Raw genomic sequence first — 21,767 nt, 5'->3', positions numbered from 1 at the left:
TTGACATTTGTTCAATTTTTTGAAATGTCTACTGCAAATGCACTGTGTATTTGAAAGCCTTGCATTCAACAGCACAGCTGCTGTTTGTTGTGCACAGCTGTATTTGAGAATTAATGTAACATAATTCTTATAGCTTTAAACTCCTAAGTGCTTTCCACCTGGGTTTCAAAGCTAAGTTTCCAGCTGTTTCCCAGGGTCAAAGCACAGAGCAGGTACCAACCATCCTGCAGAAAGGCAGGAGAAGGAGGAATCCCCTTCCTCTGCCCTGCCAGCTCCACATCGCTGGTACCGAGTCAAGGCAGCAGTCTCTGCACAGAGTAGGTCAGGAGCTCACAGGGAATTGGTGGGAATCTTCAGCTGCTTCCTCCTTGGCCACTCCCTCCTCCCAGCCCATTTGCAGGATTTGTAGCTATGCTGATGTGTCCAGACATATAAGCTGGACTGGGCGCAGTTTAGTCTTGAGCAACAGAGGAAACAAAGAGAGCCTATGACTCAGAGCACCAGTCTCCAGCTAGGCAGGTCCAGGGCAGCCAAATGCACTTTCCCTTATTAGGCCACATCATGAAACCTCACTTTGTTTTGAGTTGTACCTAACTCTGCACTAGTAGCACCGACTTTAAGAATCAGCTTCTAAAGCAGCACTTGGCAGAGAGCAGCTCTACCTCCAGCTTTGCTTCTTAAGAGAACCCCATCAGTTGTAATTCAGTCTGACTCCACCTACTCTGACCAGCACTGAATAATGTAACATGAATCAGGCCCCATTAGCAGCAGATGACATGTATTAGAAATCTAGCACCTGTTTAGCTCCCTGTAAATACTGTAAATAACCCTAATTTCCACTGTGCCACCTCAGTTAATGAGGTGGTTTTGAGCTGGATTATTTTAGTGGTCCACTAAGAGAAACCATTAAAAGATTGGGCCTTAATATCTCCCATAGACTTTGCTTAGAGAGCTCAGTTCTAAAAATCCACAGCTGATTTTCCTCAATTTAAGTATTTTTGTTACATGATGTCAGATTTGTGTCCTCAGCTGAAATGTAACCCTGCATGAGCAATGTGCCACTGAAATGAGTTCATGCAGGAATTATGCAGGCAGCTGAACTTTCACACCTCTTCTTCTAGAATGCCTCAAATGCTGCTCCCAAAGCTGGAGCAGCCAAAAGGTTACAAGACATTGTGTATTCTTACACAGTGCTGTTGACTATGAAAATGAAACAAGAAGCATCAACCTTCCACCTACAACTAAGCAGAGAGTTCACAGCCCAAATGCTACACATATTGCAGCATAAATTACATGCTGTACTGTTACTTTAAAATAAAGAGTGACAGTTCTCAATGACCACTCTTTAAAAGAAGAGATTTTCAGATGGGCTTAAACCTTATCACAAATGCACTCTCATGATTCAAAGTGTAGGTCAGGAAGTGATAACTGCCTTGAGCAGATTTGTTTTGGCATTCATAAATTTGGTGTTCTATGCAGCAAACATGCTATCAGGTGAAAGAAAATTTACATTTATAAAATTAACAAGTCAAGTGTAACTTCTGGATTTCAGTTAGGACCCCTTCCTCCCCTGCACTTCTGCACTGACTGCTGCTTTCTTTTTACATGGCTGTAGCAGAAAAATGGTTTATTTCTGTTGCTAAGTACAAACTGTTAATCTCTTTGAACAAAGAGTTGCTTAAAACTGTTCACAAAGTGAGAGGAATCCTACTGACTCTATGAATACAAAATGTATTTCTAAATACAAAAAAGTACTTCTGCATACAAAATTCTGTAATTGCTAATAAAACAATAGTGACTTTGCAGAAGAAGTTAAGATCTGGAAATTTCTGTAAGACAACCACAGATCTCAATGTTAGAAACATTTCAGTTAAATGGTGACTTCCAGGGCGAGGAGGCAGAAATGCTCAGCCAAATTCCTTTCTCAATCCATAGATGTGACACAGCAACAACATCAGAAGGGAGGACACAAATAGTGAAAGGCATGTTTTGCCTTGATGAGAAAACAGCTGTCAGACTTCAACTACAATGCTGCACTAACAAGTCTGTTCAGAACAGTGTATTTAAAACCAATTACTGCCTTTACAGTTCCAGCTTATAAAATCACAAGACTAAATTAGGCTTCCATATTATTTTATTTCCCTCAAAATATAGCATTGAAGTCCTGCACACATATAAATATCCCTACAGTTTCTTGCACACTTTCTATCCATCATTACTTAAAGTGCCCAACTGTGAACATTAAAAGTAAAAACATTACTTGTTAAGAGTGGCTATACTTGTAGGAGGACTGGTATTCTGACAATGCAGGCCTCTGATTTTACAAAAATCACCTGCAAAAGAATACACCTTAAACAACACGCATCAATATTAACCCTGAAGTCATTTTTCTTTTCCATTCAGCTTATCTAAAAGCAATTAATGTACAGGGTTTATTTTTGAAACATGTCTTTTACATAGTGTAAGAATAAAAGATAAATGCATCACTTTCTTTCTAGCTCCCTCCTTTCCCCACAAAGTGTTTACTGTGTCCCAAGCTGCTATGTTGATTAAAACCAGTTGAAAAGAGCTCCGGAAATGCATGCAACTTAAAATTCACTTAAACACACTTTAAGTTATAAAGTCTGAGAGATTTTGATTTCAGCACGTGGCTATGGTTCAGTTGGATTATTGGATGTGTTTGTCGTGGTGGCAAGATTGGTAAACACTTCTTCCTTGGTTTCAGGCTGATGTCTTTCCATTTTGGTTTCCTCTTGAGCATTTTTATTACTGGTATCTCCCTTGCTCTTGACTTCCACAGGTTCAATCTCCATGATTTCCTGTGGTGGCTTAGGCTCTGGAAAATTTGGCTGAAGTCCATCAACTTGAACAGGTTCTGGGACATCTTCTGCTTTCTGTTCAAGTTTTTCCAAAATGGTCTGGACCTTCCTTACACCATCTCTCCTGGCCTGGCGCACATCTGCACGACCCTCAGGGTCCACTGAGTCTAGGGCTAGCAACTCTTTGGTCAAATACTCTTCAATCATCAAGTACTTTTTGTCAGTTTTCTTGCCTTGAAAGGAGTTGACTGCCTGCTCAAGCATTTGTACTTTCTCCAGAATTGCTTCCACTTTCAAGACACCAGGATGCTTTTGAGGTTCTCCTGTTTCCATCGTCTTCGGCGGTGCCGCTTCTTCAGGAGGAGGCCTTTCCTGAGGGGGAGCAGCCTTAGCAGGGGAAGGAGCCTTTTTGTCAGCTTTCTCTGCCATGGCTGGAGGCTTCTGGGGCTGTGGTTTAGGATCTGGCTCTTGGTGGGTGACCTGGATTGGGATATATGTGGAGGGTGCCTCCATTTCGGGCGGTGGGGCTGCCTTGTTGTCAGGCTTGACTTCAGGAGGAGGGGCTGGTCTTGGTGGCTCCTGAGCTGGGACTTGTTGCTGAGAAACCTGGTGAGCAAGGCAAGTTTTGTGTTGAGACACAATGCTCCTTATTTCCCTCTAATGAACAAGTAATCTAGCTTCTAATTTTCTGTACTCCTAGCAGTGCAATTTCACACACACAGGATGTTTAATCTTCCCTGATCATTGCTGAATTTTACTGTTTTAAACTGAAAAGTAGCACTGTGCTGAACAATTATTATAGTCACCAATCAACTCTTTCAAACATTACATTTCAACCCACCAAATCCTGCCCATGTTTAATAAAATCAGCCCCATAAGCAGCTTTAAAAGACAGGACCTTTGAGCAAAGCCTTCACCTAGCTTAAGTCAGGGAGATTTCTTGCTGAAGAAAGATTTCATCCCATTTCACTAATTAAGGGCTCATCTTTCTTGAAAAGCCAACTACTTTGCTGAGTTTTAATCACACTTTGGGCTATTCTCATCCTATTCCTGTTCTCAGGACATTCCTTTTTTGGTTAGTGCTTATTTTTAATCTTTAACCTATTTACATGCAGAGGTTACTGTGTCAATCTTATTACACTGCAGTGATTAGAGACTATCCTTGGGATTACTCCACTTTTAAATCACCAAATCAGAAATCTCTTGAAATTGAGATTAGTTTTGAAACCTTGGCAGAAAACTGAAATTTATGAGATCTGCATTTTCCTCCCCCTGACACCCCCTTTAGTTACTTAGGCACATAAATAGTGATTTTGAAAGACACTAAAAACAGCTCTCATGGATTTAAATAGTAAAATATCTGTATTTTATTGAAACCAAGTATGTAAATGGCCTACACTACCAATCTGTTACTGCTTTACCTGTTAAACACAAAATTTGATTAGGGAGAGCAAACTCTCACCCACTAAGATAAATAAATTAGCACTGACCTAGAATATGCCATTAAATCTTGAGTCTTCCTAGTTTTGTCCTAGCCTGGGTTTTCAAAACTATTAACCTAATTCTGCTCCTGTCATTTTTAATGTGAAAAATCTCCAGAGAGGAAATCAAGTCTTGTTTCTGTACATAGCCCCTTCCACACACTCACAGTTGTCTAATTCCCAGTAGCCTTTAAATTGTAGTAAGAATTCTAACATGGAAAAAATGCTCAATGGGCGGCAGGTTCTATGACCAAGAACATGCTTCAAGTCACAAGAATAAAAAGCTCTGGATTTCGCTTATCCTCTCTCTTCATAGCAAAAATTACTTTGTGCATCTGATGCTATCCCCTAAATGGTTCTGAGACATCAGTGAAGTATATTTACATAAGATGTCACAAATCCCACAGACCTGGTTTTTGTCTCATAAACATAATGCAACATCAGTGACCTCAGTGTAATTACACCAAATTATACTCTGACAAGAGAAGATTAAATCGTGTGTTAAATCATATTTCAGTGATCCACCACAGTCCTGACAGGTGGAAAGGCAACTTGCTGCTTATCTCAGGATCTCCCAGTCTGTTTAAATCCAGCAGTGGAGACTGCTTTAGGTGCTTTCATGTATGTGTTAGTACAAGCTCATTTTACAGCTCTAGCCACGCTCAGGTCCCTGGCAGGCGAATCACTTCCCCATTCTACATACCTGGGGTCTGTCTACTACTGTCTGCACTCGAATGGGAGCTGGGGGCTGCACCTGGGTGCTCACTCTGGCCGGGGAGCTCTCCCGACTAGAGGAGCCTCTCTGAGCCACTCGGAACGGAGACTGCGCTCGCGCCGCCTTGGGCTCCCGCTCCTCCGGCTGGATCTTGTGGAACACCGGCTGGTGGGCTTGGAACTCGCTCTGCTGGGCAGGGTAGTGGGTCTTCTGTGCCTGGTGGTAGGCTTGTGCTGGCTGGCGGGGCATGTTTTCATGGATCACGGGGATTGGGATGTAACCGCGAGGAAGCGGGTGGCTCCCCGCGTTGGGTCTGCCAGAGGTCTGAGGGGAAACTGTTGGAGGGTCAGATGCTCCAGGAGGTTGAGGCTGCCATGAAAACAAAAATCCATTATTAAGTGTTAACCACTGTGTGGTCACAATACTTTTCATTTCTAAAGGGAAAAGGGGGCAATCATCATAGAAACTGAACTCATGTTCCTGGCGTGCAAGGACTCCATTTCCCTGTTTTTTTGGCCAAGAGCCTCACTAGACAAACCACATAAGTTGTGAGAGCATCATTATAACAAGCAGGAACCTGAGCTACAGCATTCCCAGCCCTGAAATGAGCAGGGAGTGGATGCTCAGTCAGAATGTTTGCTGCTTTTGCATGGCTGTTCCTGTCTAAACCTGTTAAATTTGAGGTAAACTAAAGCTAAGCAAACAAATTATGCACTGGAGACAAACCCCTAAGAGCACACAGCACTGACTTCTGATCCTGACCACACAAACAGATTTTGTACATTTTGTTGGGGATTTTAAGAGCATATCATTAATTTGGTGATGCAGATATGGATAACTGCCCTTTGTCCCCTTGCCTGTGAAAGGCCAGACTGAAGCTGTGAGAGGAGAGAGAAGGCATTGGAGGAGAGAAAGGGAACAAAACCCCTCTTCTGGTGCTGATCAACTACTCAGCTGCCCAAGGAACAGCAGGAACCTTGGATAAATAAATGATGGTTTGCATTACAGCACCATCAGTGGCACTACTGGTGGCACTGCTGATGTGCAGTGCAGGGTGCCCAGCACAGGCTCTGGTCACTTGGCACCCACACTGCACTGCCTGAGCGTGTAACAGCAGGTCCTGAGGCTCTCCCTCCCTCCTTATCTCCATTAAGTGGCACAGAAGTCACATTCCTAAAGCCACTCTGCAGACAGGGCAAAGCTGTACACAGCTGGGAGAAGGAAAAGCTGAGCTTGTTGTCTTAGACAGGCATGGTTAGTCAAAATAGCTGAGAAACCTGCCAACAGGATTTAATTACATTCTTCAAACTCCAAATGGGTTTCAGAGAAGATGCCACCACTGTTGAATTACAGACCTGATATGTTTTCAGCTTGGTGAAGGCTGAATTTCCTGCTCATCTTACTTTGAATAAAAATGAGGCTTATATTTCCATATATTACAAGAATACCAATTTGCTAATTCTCTACAGAGAGCAGGCCAAAAATCCCACCTTCTGAAACACAAAACAAGCAGGGTGACATTTTTTCAAAGAAGTCCATAGTCTGAAATTTTTTTAACATGCCACCGAAGGACAAAAATACTTTACAACTCACTTCTAAATGTGTATATATGTAAATCCATTCCATACAACTGAAATTTGCAATTAGGAAGCAAAGATCTTCTGAAGTGGCCTGGGTTGTTAGCTGACTGGACACTTGTCTCTCCCACTTTGACTCGCGGTGCAGAACACAAGAAGCTTGTCTGCATTCTCCACTTGCAGGGGAACCTGCACAAACCCTAAAAAAAACCCCTCCCCTGCCACAGGGCCTGCTCAGCTCTGCATTTATCTCTGCAGAATCATTCCAGAACACAAGTGGGTGACGCCAGAAAAAAACCCATCCATATTCATGCTGCCATGACTGTGCACTTTCAGTACTCTGCAAGCGTTGGGAAAAAACACAATCCTGTGGCGAGCTGGGCTTCCTAAGCTCCCCGTGTGTGACATTCAGGCCATAAATGCTGCAAAGACCAATGCAGGCAGAGCCCAGCAGCGCTGACGCTCACCTCGGCTCCGTGCGTGGCCGCAGCTGCCGGTGTCTGTCCACATTGTTTATCGGCCGCCGCGGCCTCCGCCGGCGACTCAGGGCCACCATAGCCCCCCCTGAGGGGTGCCTGAGCCTGCCCTGGCGCTGGCACCGCCTCTGTCTTGTACCTCTGCGGGGAGGAGAAGCAGGGGTGCTGCTGCCGGCCGTCGAGGCCCTCGTGGATGACGGGGATGGGGATGTAGCCCGCGCGCAGCTTGGGGTAGCCCACGTGTCCTTCTCGGGCCGCCGGCTGCTTGGGGCTGTCTCGAGATGGGCCATTGGCTGAGGACTGGCCTTCCTGCAAGGGAAAACAGCACAGAGAGTTGTTGGTAGCTCGAGAAACGTGGTCAGAGAAAGCTGCCCTAAAGGTCTGACCTAAAAGCCGCATCAGATGCGTGTGAGGAGCTCAGAGCCTCTCAGGCCTGTGCAGGGCAGCCAACAGCAGGTGCCAACACTGCAGGCAAGGGCAGGAAGATAAAAGAATCTGCTGATGTGTGGGGCTTTCACCCCCACTTCTCATAGGCATTCATTTGTTCTTTGAAATACCTGCCTAATTCCACCTGGATTTCTTATTTAGCCACCAGCCCAGCCTCTTCAGAGGGAGCTCATCCAATTCAAACAAGTACCAATGGAACCAAAGACATCTCCACAGCACCTCTCAGAACACATCTGAGCTACAGCTGAAAGACACTCGCAAAGAAGACTATTCCCAACAGAAGCACAGATTTTGTTTGTATCATTCTTTCCACTGGCTATTTGAAGAGATACTGACAGTGCACACTGAAAATGTGTTCACTGCCAGCTAAGGAGGATCTGGTTCAGTAAACATTGAGGGAGAGAGAAGGGGAAGACAGGATAGCTTAACAAAGAGGAAAACACTGAAAAGCAAAATTTAAAAATCCCTGTGTTGTCTGAGTAAACTCACTGGACAATGTCAAAGCTCTGGCAAGGGTGGAAGTGGTTTGTGCTAAGAGCCCTCACAAGTCCTCTAGTAAGTTCTTCCTGCATCGGTCATTCTATTTTGAGACCCCGTGAGGGCCAAGTTCCAGATGTATCTCTAAGTCAGATCATGTAACAAGCACCTCTGTCATTCAGAGGGTAATGTCATTATTCAGTAAGAGGAGAATTTAATAAGGGGACATATGGTGCAAGTGTTGGAAACCCTATTTTTAAAGGGGTGTTTAAGCTGCAAAAATATTTCATGTTGCTCTTGTAGACATTGACACACTAATTCATCGGGAATTCACTATTTTACCAAGCAGATTATCAATGTTCTTAAGATATGATAGTATCATCTTAAAAAGTGATTTCTGAGGATTCTTCTTAGCAGTAAAACCACAGAGAATTGAGGCTGTAAAAAAACACTGAAAGGAACAAATTCAAAGTCTGAGCCCCACTGTTCCATTTCCTTTTACTCATTAAAAAAATAAAGAAAATCCTCCACAAAGGAAGAATTCTAGAAGAGGCACAGAGGAGAGCCGGGCCTAGAAAGTTCGCAGAGAGAAGCAATCTGAAGTTGGCTTTCCCAGCTGCACAACGAGGATGATCTCATGCCAACGTCTGCACCGGGATCCACGGATGAGTCATTTTAAATTCACCCTACCAGGAAACCACATTCCTCTGCTCCACACAGGCTCTCAGGGGCTTCCAGAACCCCCCACACCAACACACACTCGCTCTTCCACCTTCCACCAGCACAACCCCGGCCCCGCAGCTCTGCCGGGATCCGCAGGGACTCGCCCTTACGTCAGCAAACTGCGTTTGTCGGAAAATAAAAAAAAAAATAAATCCGAGGTGTGCTCAGCTGACAACAATGCGAGGCCGTGCTGGAGCCAAGCGTGTGTCAGAGCCTGGGCTGGGAGGGGAGGCGATGGATCCCAGCGGGAAGCAGCACCTTGGTGCTGCGCTGACTCCGGGCATTCTGCGAGCGCCAGCTGCTCCAGTGTCCCCGCCGCGGTAACCCGAGCAGCCACCCCACCTAGGGCCACGGCTCCCACCGCTATAAAAAGGAGATTCCCTCACTTCCAGCCGCTCTGCGGGAAGGGGTTAGGAGCTGGGTGGGACAGGAGCAGCTACAGGTGATCGGGCACCAGAAGGTTTTGTCAGCCAAAGCTGCTCCACCCCACCTGGGGGCACAGAACTGCCCAAAAGGAGCAGCAGGGTCGGCATTGTCTTTGATGGCTCCATTTGGGGACAAGACCTCCAGTTTTCTGGAGTGCCCCACAATAAAAAAATCATTCCACATGGACAGTGTCCCACACCCCCCACACTCCTTGAACTCCCACAAAGAGCCCAGCCATGGGCATCCTCTCCCTGGTCTTCATGCTCAGACCCGTGGGGCTGCCCTTGTTTTGAACCTTCTCCACAATCTGAGAAATCTGCCACTGCAACTTAAGCCCTGCTAGGAAACACAAAAGAGGCAGCCCAAAACCAAAGCAAAAATCAGGTTGGACTGCTTCTTCAAAGCAACCAGTTTATAAATTAAGTTAAGCCTCTGTCAATACTTAAGGTCTTTTTGTTTTGTTGTTCTCTATTTTTTTAATAGACTATACTCCCACAATTTCTCATGTATTCTTACAGCTTCAGACAACCTGAGCTGCTCCTGTGGAAAGTTAGTCCTTTGTTGTAGGTTTTTTTCCCCTGTAGTCAGGTTTAACCACAGAGGCCTCAACTGTAGAGTCATACTGGAACAGCCCTTGGTGAAAGAGCAAATGCAGCGTCCTTGTTTTTCCCACCATCAGTGGCTCCAAGGCACAGATCAGGTTTAGAAAAGGTGCTCTCATCACAACTACACTTCCGGATCTACACTGTCCCCTTCAGCACTTAATTAATACTTAACTCTGAAAGCACCTGCCTACATTAGCCAGTTTGTATCACCACATCTTTAACATTCTTTCTATCCTGTTTCTTTTCTTCCCACCGTGGTACAATCATAAACAGGGACAATCCAGATATTCTCAAACTCCCATCTCCCCTGTCAGTGGGGATGACACCACTGAGAGGCCCTGAGTTCAGGTCTGTATTGAGTGAGGATCTGACACAGCAGTGAGTGCGTGCAGATCCCAGTGTCCCCATCTCCAAACTTCTGGCCAAAGCAGTTCTGCTCTGTGCAGGAGAGCCTGTGTTTCCAGCCTGGGCAAACAGGTTCTGGAACACTTCAGGAAAAGCTCAGGTGTGCCTGGGGACACTGTGCCAATGGGGAGGAATGGAGTCAAGCTATGGAAAACTCTCATCTTCACACTACACTAAAGAAAGTCACAGATTCCCTCCTAATGCTTTAATTCTACAGAACAGCCAGCACAACTAAAAGTAGCCATTTTTTTGGTTTTATTTGCCTTCTATCACATAGAGTTCTTGCTGGTTACATTAACAAACCTGTTACCTAGAAAAAGTCCAGAGCTCACATTTAATTCAAATCTGCACAAAGAGAATGACCAACAAATGAATGACAAGCCTTAGTCCATCATCCTTCCTGGTTTAAGTATTAAAAAAAAAAAAAAAAAAAAAAACCAGGAACCCAACTCATGTTTCTGCATTAAAACCAATTGAATAAAATTTCTCCTGCCCTCATCTAAGGAAACAAGTTCCTTAAAACTGAGCAGCTACAAAAAGCAGAGTATCAACTAATTTTCAGTAAGTACCAGGACTGACTATCAGCCATCCCAGCTGTGATCACACACTCAATTTACCTTGAAGAGGGAGAATCCCTCAAAAGGAACGAGCACAAAAATACAAAAACTGCCTTGAGCAGTTCAGAAATGCTCCTAACAGTTTTAGATGACATTTCAGGTAGCCTGAAATACCCACAGGAACTCAAACCTGATCCAGCACTTCAGGAGGTGGTGAGGTAAGCCATCACATCCAGGCAAGTGAGAGCTTTGGCCCAGGAGGGACAATGGAGCTGTGCCTGAAGAGCTGCTCAGGAGCAGGGACAGTGCTCACAGCTCTCGGGACAAGTGTTTCTGTTGTGAGGCCATCACCAGGATAAATAAAGGTGCAGCCAGCACGAGTTGTGCAACTGGAAAAAACACTTCATACCCCCACATCCTAGTGCTGGCTTCCCGTGGGAAGGGCACTGTCAGGACTGACACTAAAATCCTCCAACTTGCTCCCATTTAGTGAGCTGAAGCCATAAGGCACTGGAATAAAAAAAGTGACAGCAAGAGCAAAAGCACAGCCTCGCACCAGGGCTCCCAGCACAGCTGTACTATCTGGAATGGATAATGGATAACTCCTAGTGTGCCCCAAGTCTGCTCAAGTGTTATTCCAGACACAAAACCAGAAACCTGCAAATTCAGTCACTGCTGATGCCAGCAAATTGCCACTGGAGTTTTCCAGGACAGCTCTACTGTTCGAATTAAATTGGTCAAAATATTCTGTAATCATGTTAAATTACTTGAATAGTGGTATCAAATTCAGAATCTCCCTTTTGAGACTCCTTACATAATACATTTGTCATTCCTCCAATACTGAAATGGTCTACAGAATAAAGTCTAAAAACCTCCTTTGCTGCCATTGCACTCCTGCATTTTTCTTCACCTGTAGTGATGTTATTTGCAGTACAGTCAATTCAGTCTCTAAAGCACATGTAGCACCACTGCAGCTCTTGCAGAGCAGCAGTGCAAGTATTTAAATTGTACCTGTTTTGTAGATATTATCTAGCAAGGGGAAAACAAAATTTACCAACACTGCCAAGAGATTAAACAACTTCTCTGTATGCAAACAAATGGACCATGACTCCAGTGTCCTTCTGAACTTGTAAGCTACTGCTATAGAGTACCACACAAACAATTATTCTAGTTGCTCAAATGGCTGAGAAAATACCAGTACTTAACAAAATCTTACATGAACACATCTTTCATAACCTGAAGCCCAAATCCTATCTATTTAGGAAGAAGGGGATAGCATGGTTCTGTTCTTCCACAATCAAATACAGCAATATAACCAAAATGAGTGACTTAACAACCAACTTTTCTTCTCCCCTCTATTTTATTAGAAATTGCCATGAATAATCAAAAAAATCCAGTGGTACCCATTATTTAAATTAAGAATAAAGTAACTACTCTATTTATTAAAGCAAATACCAATTTTGTCATAGAAAGGCAAAATTTTAGCCACTGGAATTAGATTCCACATCCACTTGTACTTTACTTCTGGCCAGACCTTCTTTCCTTCTCTGTTGCATGAACTACAGAAGTACCACAGTACCTTTGCTATCAATTGCAACCAACATACCCCAAGTATTTCTGAGAAGTTCCTCATGTCTGCTGTGTGTTTGAACATATAAATAGCACAGCATCAGCATGAGCTGGGTTTTACTAGCACTTCCCAGAGAACTACATGAGTTCCAAGGTACCCAGTGATTTACTCTCAGTGCTGACTCCTAACTTCTTACAGCACAGCCTCAGCTGCTGCAGACATTTGCATTCTCACCCTTTTACTCACAATTTGTGCTTAAATATATAGACTGAGCACACAGGCATTTGAGCAAGATATCATTAGCTAATGACTGAAGGAAACCATGAATAAGCTTAGCTGCATGAGCTGTCTCAGTAGGGCTTCGTGTCAGTCGCATCAGGTAACCCAATTACAGGCCAAGCTGCTTTTGATGTTCCACTTGCTGAATGCTGAGTTTTATTTCCCAACATACATATGTGTAGGCAAACAGGCCTTTTGTTCTCTCTTGTAATTATCAAGTTGTATTATACAAGCATTACATTAACATTCGCTCTAACCGATGCCATTAGAAATAAATAAACACCATTAGAAACTAAAGGAGAAAACTAATCCTCAGCTTTTCAGAACACAGAGCCTTACTGGAGCAAATATGTTGGCTATCTGGCAGATCAATCTTGTACCAAGAACAAAACCTGTCCTGTTTTAATCACTAGGAGGATTCTTTCTTCAGCTAAAATGCCTTGGTGCGAACATGACAACACCTGCCCTGTGTGCCCATGAGTGGAAGCTGGCACTGAAAGCACCCCATGGGCCAAACTGAACATGTCTGAGAAAGAACAATGACTGCTCCCAGGAGCAGAGTGCTCTAAGAGAGCTGGGATCACCACCCACCCTGCCAGCTTTAGTGGATGGAGGTAGAGAAAAGCCCTTCAGAGTGCTAACAAATACCCTTGGCCAAGGGGGATGAGAATGACACTTTATTCAGTTATTTCTGTTCACTGCCTCATTACCTAAGAAGCAGGTGGTCAAACAGAAAGCACAAGCCCCCAAAATAATCAAAAAAATGTCTCATTAAAAAAGAAAAAGGAGAATAAGCAGATAATGGTTGATAACTGTTGAAGGATGGGCCATGAATTTCAGTTTATAGTCAGGCTTCAAATTTTCATCTAAAATTTCATTTTGTACACAGCAGTTTTCTGAATTCTCTTCCTTAAAGGGCGATTTTCCAACACTATAAAAGCACTTGCTACATTGCACCCCTTTTATTAATTATAAGGCTTTGCCATCAGCCATAAAAAACACACTTTTGTGCTACCCAGCCTACCAGGTAATGTCAGACAAGTCTCTTCCCCATCCCATGCCTGATTTCCCTGTCTGTAAAACCAAAAAGGAAAAATAGAAATAATCAAACCAACAGCTTCTGCAACATATTTAAGATACAGCATTTTTCTTTTTGCCTGTAATTAAGTAATGTGATCTGTGTGAACAAGCCATTTCTTCTAATTTACATTTACCTTCACCTTGGCATGAAGAGAGACCACAGCTTACCTACAGAGTGATACTGTCTGCACTCCCCAAAGTATAATAGTTTGTTACCTGCCTTATCATGGTTCAAGTGGGAACAATTCTATTTTTGCCATGTAGTCATGGAAAAGTTCTGCCTGTGCATACAAGTGTTAAAAATACAGTTCCTAGGTAAGAATGCTGCCACCTGGCACAAGCATTCCTCCTTTGTCCTTTAGATAAGGGGCACACAGTGCCAGGAGCTGCACAGAGCCCTGCAACACCTTCTCTGCTTTTCCTCTTGCATTATCTCCAGTATCATTTCCTCCTGTTCCCGTCTCTTATTTCTGATTAGCCCCACCCCTTGTTTTCAGGTTAATTGATACATCCATAAGTTAACTCCCTGCTCACCATGGTCTGTCAGGGGGGCCTTTAAATAACTACATCAAGCAGCTGCAGGGAATCCGGGCAAAGCCAGGACACAACCCTCCCAGAAATCCCCTGCAGATAATTTTACCACTCTTACCTGTTAAGCCTTTACTGAATTAAAAAGGTACTGCACAGAAACTAACTTATTAGCCCAACAGAATGCACATCAGCATTAGGAAAGTAACAACACTGCAGGTGGAAGAGGCCTTAAATATTACTGAGCTGACCTCACACTCCCCTCCCCTGAGGAGAACCCCTGTGAGAGGTACAGCTTCAGAGAGGCTGTTCTGACCTCTCCATGCAATTTCTAATTTGGTCTACCAAGGATTTTTCAGTCAACTTGACCACGAGAAGTCAGTGCTCAAAAATAAGCCCACTGCTAAAGAGATGTGAATTGAGTGACTTCAGACTTATTTGAGGAAGCAGAGAGAAAAGAGATGCAACAGCCATGAAGGGAGAGGATGGAAACTTAGGTGTAGTCAGTTGCTCCCCAGTGAAGCATCAGCAGCAGGGTGAGATGGCTTCTTCTTCCTTTGTTTAGGCCTGTGCAGTCATTGCTGCAGCCAATACTTATCATAGATCACTTTTATGGCCGTTCCCTGACTTGTGCCTGGCTGCTGCTGCAGCTTTTATCTCAAACCCAAGGCACCACTGAGGTATTGATCACTCCAATATCCGTTAGTGAAGCTCAGCAGAGTCAATTCCTTTGGTTTATTTTTAGCTGCCTTATTTCCCAGGGGGTTTACTGCATGTGGAAACAACACGGAGAAGAGGTATTGATAAATACCTATACAAACCTTTGTTTTCTTCTTTAAGTGCAATCTGTTTTTATCCACGCTTCAGGGAACACCAAGTAAACAATTTAATGTCATAAGACAATCCTGCAGGAAGTATACAGAGCTGGGGTACCCTAAGTTAGCACAGAAAGTAACTACAACAAATAAGCATAGGAAATTAGTAATTCTAGTCAAAAAAAAAGGAAGAGTGGCATTGCTAGACAACACCTTTTTTACTAAATGTATATACATCTTCACAGTATTAATTGTACCTTATTCCTTAAATAACTAATCAGATCTTTGAAAGAAAATCATCAGTCTACCAAGAAGCTTCATTAATAAGTATTTTTCTGTCATTTGCAAAGTCATTCCTTATTTCTCACTGAAACAAAATGAGGTTTTTTCCCTCTTTCTAATTAAGGGCTCCCCAATCCACCCTTATGCTGCAGTGATTTCTCACATATAACAGAAAAAAACCATGCAGAAGAATTACATTCATCCTTCATGTCAGTAAAAAAAAAAAAAAACAGACTGAATGGGGAAATAACAGAGAGCCTGAATTCACAAATGCACCTCAAATCCAGAGTTAAATGCAAAAACAAGGTCTGGTTTCATTGCTTTAAAATGCTTTTGTCATGGGTTAAAATTTCAGAAGAGCCACTTCAACTTTTACCCGATTATGTATCTGGCACAGATTACTGCAGTCAGCATGGCTACACTGATGTTAAGCCTGGGGTAAGTGAGAAGACCAAGATCAAGCACTTGGGAACAACAGGACTTTTCTATGACACTGCCTCAGCTGTACTCTTACCCAGCTAGAAAAGCTCAGCTAGCCCTAGATTTGCGCTCCAGTCACTGTCCACTTGGAGTGTAACACCTCATTTCATTGCCTAATCTCTTCAGAAAGGGAACAAACATTCACAGACAGAATACTGGTGGACGCAGTGCAGACCACCTCAAAGGTGGCAAAAAATTGCCAATTTCACTGTCAGATTTCAGTGAAAGCGATGCAGTGATGGAGTCAGCACAAGTTTGATCTTTGTATAATCATTCTTGAAAAGGTGCATGAAAGTCTGACAGATGCAGTCAGCTTCTGTGATCCTCAGATCACTTCTAACAGCCCCAAGTTCTCATCTGAGCTGGGCTGAGAAAGAAGGAAATCAGAAAGCTATCCCCATCACATCTGCCTTTTTGCTTTCATCTGTGGTTATGTCCTTCCTACCTGTTTAGGTTTTAACAGAAGTCTGGCATCTTCAAAAATCCTTGCTGGATTTGAAAATCAGTGTCAGTGGGTAATTTGCCTTCCTTGGTATTATCCAGCTAAAACAATATTTAGAAAAAGATATATTTTCCTTGGGCCTGATTCTAAGATTCTTTTGCTAACTAGTATCTGTCCTTGTGAAATACACTGGTATTCAACAAACTAACGATTTCAGCAGCTGTCCATGAATTCCAGCAAACACATTTAACTCGAGGTTCTGATAAATGGCTCTGTGAGAGCTGTTACACACAACTTCTACCACCATAAACTGAAGGACTTTTTTTTAGCTAGGAACTCCCAAAAATCAACAGCTCAACTCCAGAGGCATTTATCTGTCTCCCAGTGAACAAACTCAAAGCACATATTCCTGCTTACAGCCAGGAGTAACAGATTCTCCTGTTTGGCAAAGAGTTTGTCCCACAAAAGCTGTTGAAAAGCAGATACACTGTACCTGTGACTGCCCTTGCAATTGGCAGAAGAGGCACAGAGGCAATTCCCATCACCACAGATTTCACACGAGATAGGAGTGAAAATTTGTTTTGTTTCAGGCACCCACTCAAGCAGAGAGCTGATCCATCAGACAGCTTCCAACTCTCTTCACACAATTACTGAAAGCAGCTTGAATCTCACTATTCTGTTAAATGGGTTAGGCTCAAGTGGCATTCCTGGAACAAAACCCTTTCAGTAAACAGCACATTCTTCTTCTCAAGTACATTCTATGGTTATAAAACTCACACTATTTTTATTTTTACTACTGGAACAGCAAGTGTTAGCAGGTGCCTCCAAAAAGGAGGCAAAACACTTTTTCCTATGCTAGTCTCAATATTCTTATTTCCAAATTACATTTTTCTAAGACCTCTGTGTATTATTACTAGGATTTATTTATAGACCAAACGAACTAGCACTAAGAGAGCTGCAAAGGGGGTTAATTTGCGATAGAGAAGTACGTCCCTTCCTTTCCAAGGCCAGCTGCTCTCACACCGAGCTTTCAGTCACGGTCTGCTCTCACAAACCGGGCAATTACTATTTTAAGAAACGGTAAGTTCATAAAATAATTAACACTTCTTGAGCGCGTCTCTCCTCACGTTGTACGGAAGGCAAGAGGAGAAAAGCTTTCAACGGAGCTCCGGTGCAGCCGCATCCAGCGGCCCCGACCCCGCTGTCCCCCGGGGCTCCCCCAGCCCCGTCCCCGCTGGCCCCGGGGCCGCCCTGCTGTTCCCCGCCGCTCCCCGGCACGGCGCCTCCCCGGTGGCCGCCGGCCCCGGGCTCCGGTCCAGCCCTGCGGATCCCCGTGCCAGGGCCGTGCCCGAGCCCCGGCCGGGAGGGACGCCCCGAGAGCCCAGCGCGCCCGGGGTTACGCGATGCTCCGCGCAGAGAAGCGCGCCGAGAGCCCGGGGAATCGCCTTCCCACCAGGCAAATCCGACTTGGCTCAAGTTTCCAGCACTTTCTGCCCACAGCCGCCGCGCTGTTGGGTCAGAGGGCTGCACTGCCCCGAGGAGCGGGCTGTATTCCCCAAAAGCCACAGAACCTGACCCGAAAGGGTCACCCCGCAGGGCCCCGGCCGCTCTCCCCTCCGCGCCGCTCCTTCCATGGACATATTTGGAGTGAGATGCGGCTTTTCCCCGAGCGTGCTTCGCAACAAAACCGGAGCGGCAGCTGCCGGCAGAGTTTGGGACCAGGAAAAAGGAAAACGGGAAAAGAAAAAAGAAGTTGGACGCCGAGCAGGATCGCTCCTTTTTTAAAGGCATCCAGCGTTCGGGCAGTTCACAGCTGAAAAATAAATCAGGTTCGCCTCTCCCCTGGCAGGCCGGGCGGACTTAACCAACTTTAAATAAACATTACAGGGCCGAGGTATCGAATGATTGAATGCACAAAAAAGGGACTGCAGTGCGTCAGAGACAAAAGGCAGCTCCTGCCCTCACTGCATCGCCACGCCCGGGGGGAGCGCGGCCCCCGACCCCCCTCGCCCCGCCGGGACACCCGGCCCGGGCACCCCCGCCCGCCCTACCTGCGGCGCTGCCCGCAGGCGCGGGTCGCTCCAGGTCGTGGTGCGGCTGTTGTGATCCACGAAGAAGGGCCAGCCGGTCTGCGGGTCGATCTTGATCTCCCAGCCGGGGGGCAGCGGCTCGGCGCTGCCCTCCATCTGCGGCGGCGGCGGGCTCTGCGCGGCAGCGCTCATGGCGGGGCAGAGCCCGGGGGCCGCGCCGGCCGCTTTATCCGCCGCGGGCCGGGGGGCGGGGGCGCGGGGCTGGAACTGTCTGGAAACGGCGGCGGCGGGGGAGGGACCAGGGGCGGGACGCGGAGGAGGAGCGCGGGGGACGGTGGAGGAGTCACTGGCTGGAAACTTCTGGCTGTGTCCAGCGCGGCTCGGCAGACCCCCGGGGTACCGGGGAGGGCTGGCGGGGAGCGCCCCGGGAGCTGCAGGCGGCCCCGGGACGGCGCGGCCGGCTCTGTGTGCGGCGAGGGCAGGGCTGCTCGCCGGCGGCACCGCGGGGTGAATGCACTGTCCCGAGCTGTACTCCGGCTCCGGCCGGTCCCCGCCGCGCCCCCGAGCCCGTCCTTGGGCAGCCCGCAGCCCCCTCCGGCACTGTCGCAAGGCAACTCCGACTACTGCCCCGTGCCCTAAGCGAAAGATCAAAGCTCCTCCCCAAAACCTGCCCCGTGACTGATAATTCGAGGTTATGGCAGATAAACAACAAAAATAATGCTTCTCAAGCGAGGGTGTGGGCAGGCGTTGTTCTTCGGATCCAACTGGCTTGAACTTTCTCAGCAGTTTGCAAATGCGTGTCTCAATTCTCAGTTTCACTTAGAAATACACCTGAAGGCAAAGAGTGTGTCTGTGAGGTTTAAAACAGTGGCTTTCTCAGGGACTCAGTGGGTTTGGTTGGAGGCAACTGTGCTTCACAACTACACCACTTGCAAGTCATCTGACAGTCACAGGAGCAGCCACAGATGCCTGTCGATAGTTACTCTAAGTAGAGGAGTGAATGCACAGTGTCCCTCAAACGCAGAAGTTACCTTCTGCAAAGCTATTTGCTTAGAGGAATTCCAAGTATGAATCCCTCGGAGGTAGAGGCTTATTACTGAAGTATCTCTTATTTCAAAAGGACCCCTGCCTCTTCACAGCCCCGAACACAGCCAGGATCTCCTCCTGCCTGAGACAGGATCAAAGATCTCCTGATACTGCTTCCCACTGATTGTCATTCATCTTTTGACAGGAGGTTTTGTTTATCACACTGACAAACCAAATAATTGCTGACGTTTGCTCCTTTACTCCTGCACCTCTTCCATCCTGTGTGTTCCTTGCTGTCAGTACCACACTGTTCCATCACAGACCCATTTTTCTGTCCCCACTGTTGTGTGCCTTTGACTCCTAAGTATTATAAATTGATCTTTTTTTTTCCCCGAGCATTTACTTGCAGATGTCTGTATTGCCATCACCTTTCTGACTCACCTATTTTCTAAGCAACAAATCCCAAACTTTGCTCATCTAACAGTCCTGAACTGTGGTGCCTGTCCCTGGCCATGTTTCCTACCTCTGCTGCCTCTCATGCTCTCTGGTACAAAACCTCTGCTCAGCCTCACCAACGCCAGCAGTAGCCTCAAAAAGAGTAATATCATCGATTTATTCTGCTTCCCATCTGCAGAGGAATTTCACTCCCAGTTTTGCAACAGAAAGGCACACTTAGACCATATGTTCTCTGTAGTATATGCCAGAGGCTCTTCCAAATCAACAAAAGCAGCTGATTCAGACACGGGGGACACAGATGTTAAAAAGGTCCTGCAGGAAAACTACTTTTGTAAGTTGAGGAAGTGATACAGATGGGGTTTGTAGCTGAGAGAATGTAAAAAAAGGCACGAAGAATGGGGGGTCTTTTATTTTGCTGCAGCTGGCAGCCAACCATATACTCAACAGAGCTAATGAATAAGGTCACAAGTAGGTGAAAAATAAATGAAAGGAAATTTCAAAGACATATCTAACTTAAGTTAGACATTTTTTTGGGAGGCATACCCTGCAAAGAAACAGAGGGAGCTGCATTTCACAGAAATTATCATGGGCTAGTGATTCAAGATTCATTTGAGCTGCTGCAGGGTCGACAAGCATCCAGCTGGAAAGAGAACAGTCTGAGCTGACAGGGAAAAGCCTTTTAGTGATTGAATTTAGTTGGCAAGACATCATGCTTTTTCTGTTAATGAAATTGTCTTTCCTGACAGGTAGGATTTAGCCTGGTTTCCTGTGCAGGTGAAAGCACTGCCAGTGAGGCAGGTTACACAGGACATCTGTACAGGGACTCACTGTTTGCTCTCTGGTGCTGGGGTGTCACTGGGCCATAGCTGTGACCCTGAGGCAATGTGGCTTCTAGTTCATATTGTCATTAGCCATTCTTGGGATCAGAATGATTTATGAAAATGTCCATGTAGGGAATACTGCCAAGCAAAAATCTTGGCTTCAGGAAAATCTGTTATTAAGATAAGTGAGTCTCTATAGTGTCTGGCTAATCTCAGATGAGACTCCAGGCTCAAGGTCTGTGTGCTCTATTTCAGAAGTGAAAACACTCAAAAAGCATTTCCATTTTCCTGTTCTTCATGTAAGTGCAAACACAGCACTCCTGACTTGTCCAGGTTCCTATCTGCACTGTGCTTCACACACCCAGGAGTACCAAACTAAACATTTGCTCCAGGGTGTTCCACTACAACTAGAAACCATGTAATTGTAGTTACCCAGAGCTGATTTACTCTACAGGGTCTTCCATGTCTGTTTGACTTGACCATGGGCTGCAGAGAGCTCCCTCCCAGCTGCACAGCAGCTCTACCTCAGGCTGTGCATCACAGCACTGCTGTAATAGAATTGTTATTCACTGTATTAATCAAGGAGATATCTCTGGTGTGTCAGGAAACAACACATCTTGCAGTGAGATCTAAATCAGCTTTCTACCTCCTGAGCACTTTCCCAGGTCACCTGAGCAGGAAAGGCTCTGCTAACCAGGACTGGGAGTTCAGGTGTTTGCTCTGGATGAGTATTGCAGAGAGCTGTCACTGCTGAACCTGGGTGAGTGACGTGCCTGGCACGTGTCAAGTGCTGTGTGGTGAAGCAGGCTCCAGTCCAAATCCTCTGCTGGATGCATTTGAGTCATATAAACACTCCTAATAAATGCAACAAACACAGACTTTCTCAATCCTCAGATTCAAGAGACATGATGAATTTGACCTGCATGATTTCCAACACTTGTTGTTTCATCCAGAGCATCACTGAATAGCCCAGGTCTTCACTGATTGTACTTTGAATATCCTGCTCCAGGTGTATGAACCATTTCAGCTAAAAGCAAAAAGGTCCCACCTATGAATTACTGTGACCAGAGCTGTACAGATGTTTGCCTTCATGGTTTGTTCAGAATCCTGGAGCTGTTTGTTGGGCCACTCATACAATTGGGGCCTGCCTTTAAGAAAATTAAAGATGCAAAGTGATTGCTAATCTTGTACTAATCTGCCACTTCTGCTCCAGACCACTTCAGACTTGATTTCCAGAGTTTGGTACACAA

The 21,767-nt window shown here is 45.5% G+C and overlaps 2 protein-coding genes across 4 annotated transcripts in view; one reads left to right on the top strand and one right to left on the bottom strand.

The window, feature by feature from the left end:
• The window catches only part of TIAL1 (TIA1 cytotoxic granule associated RNA binding protein like 1), a 256,506-nt gene that overhangs the window by 207,577 nt on the left and 27,162 nt on the right, over positions 1-21,767 (top strand). The window lies entirely within an intron of this gene.
• On the bottom strand, positions 2,117-18,417 carry BAG3 (BAG cochaperone 3). Its single transcript, XM_030241326.2, has 4 exons — positions 18,236-18,417; positions 7,060-7,377; positions 5,004-5,384; positions 2,117-3,425 (listed from the first exon to the last, which is right to left on the bottom strand). The coding sequence occupies exons 1-4, from the start codon at positions 18,404-18,406 to the stop codon at positions 2,652-2,654; spliced, it is 1,644 nt and encodes a 547-aa protein (XP_030097186.1). The 5' UTR covers positions 18,407-18,417; the 3' UTR covers positions 2,117-2,651.

Source organism: Serinus canaria, chromosome 6, assembly GCF_022539315.1.
Source record: "Serinus canaria isolate serCan28SL12 chromosome 6, serCan2020, whole genome shotgun sequence".
Taxonomy (NCBI): Eukaryota; Metazoa; Chordata; class Aves; order Passeriformes; family Fringillidae; genus Serinus; species Serinus canaria.
This window is presented reverse-complemented; position numbering and strand designations above follow the sequence as displayed.

Bases quoted from the DNA above. Each gene is read 5' to 3' on its own strand.
- BAG3 (XM_030241326.2), bottom strand. From the start codon at position 18,406: ATGAGCGCTGCCGCGCAGAGCCCGCCGCCGCCGCAGATGGAGGGCAGC. The intron at 5,385-7,059 runs GTGAGCGTCAGC...TTTTCATGGCAG, and splicing joins CGGCCACGCACGGAGCCGAG to CCTCAACCTCCTGGAGCATC. The intron at 3,426-5,003 runs GTATGTAGAATG...CTTGCTCACCAG, and splicing joins CAGTAGTAGACAGACCCCAG to GTTTCTCAGCAACAAGTCCC.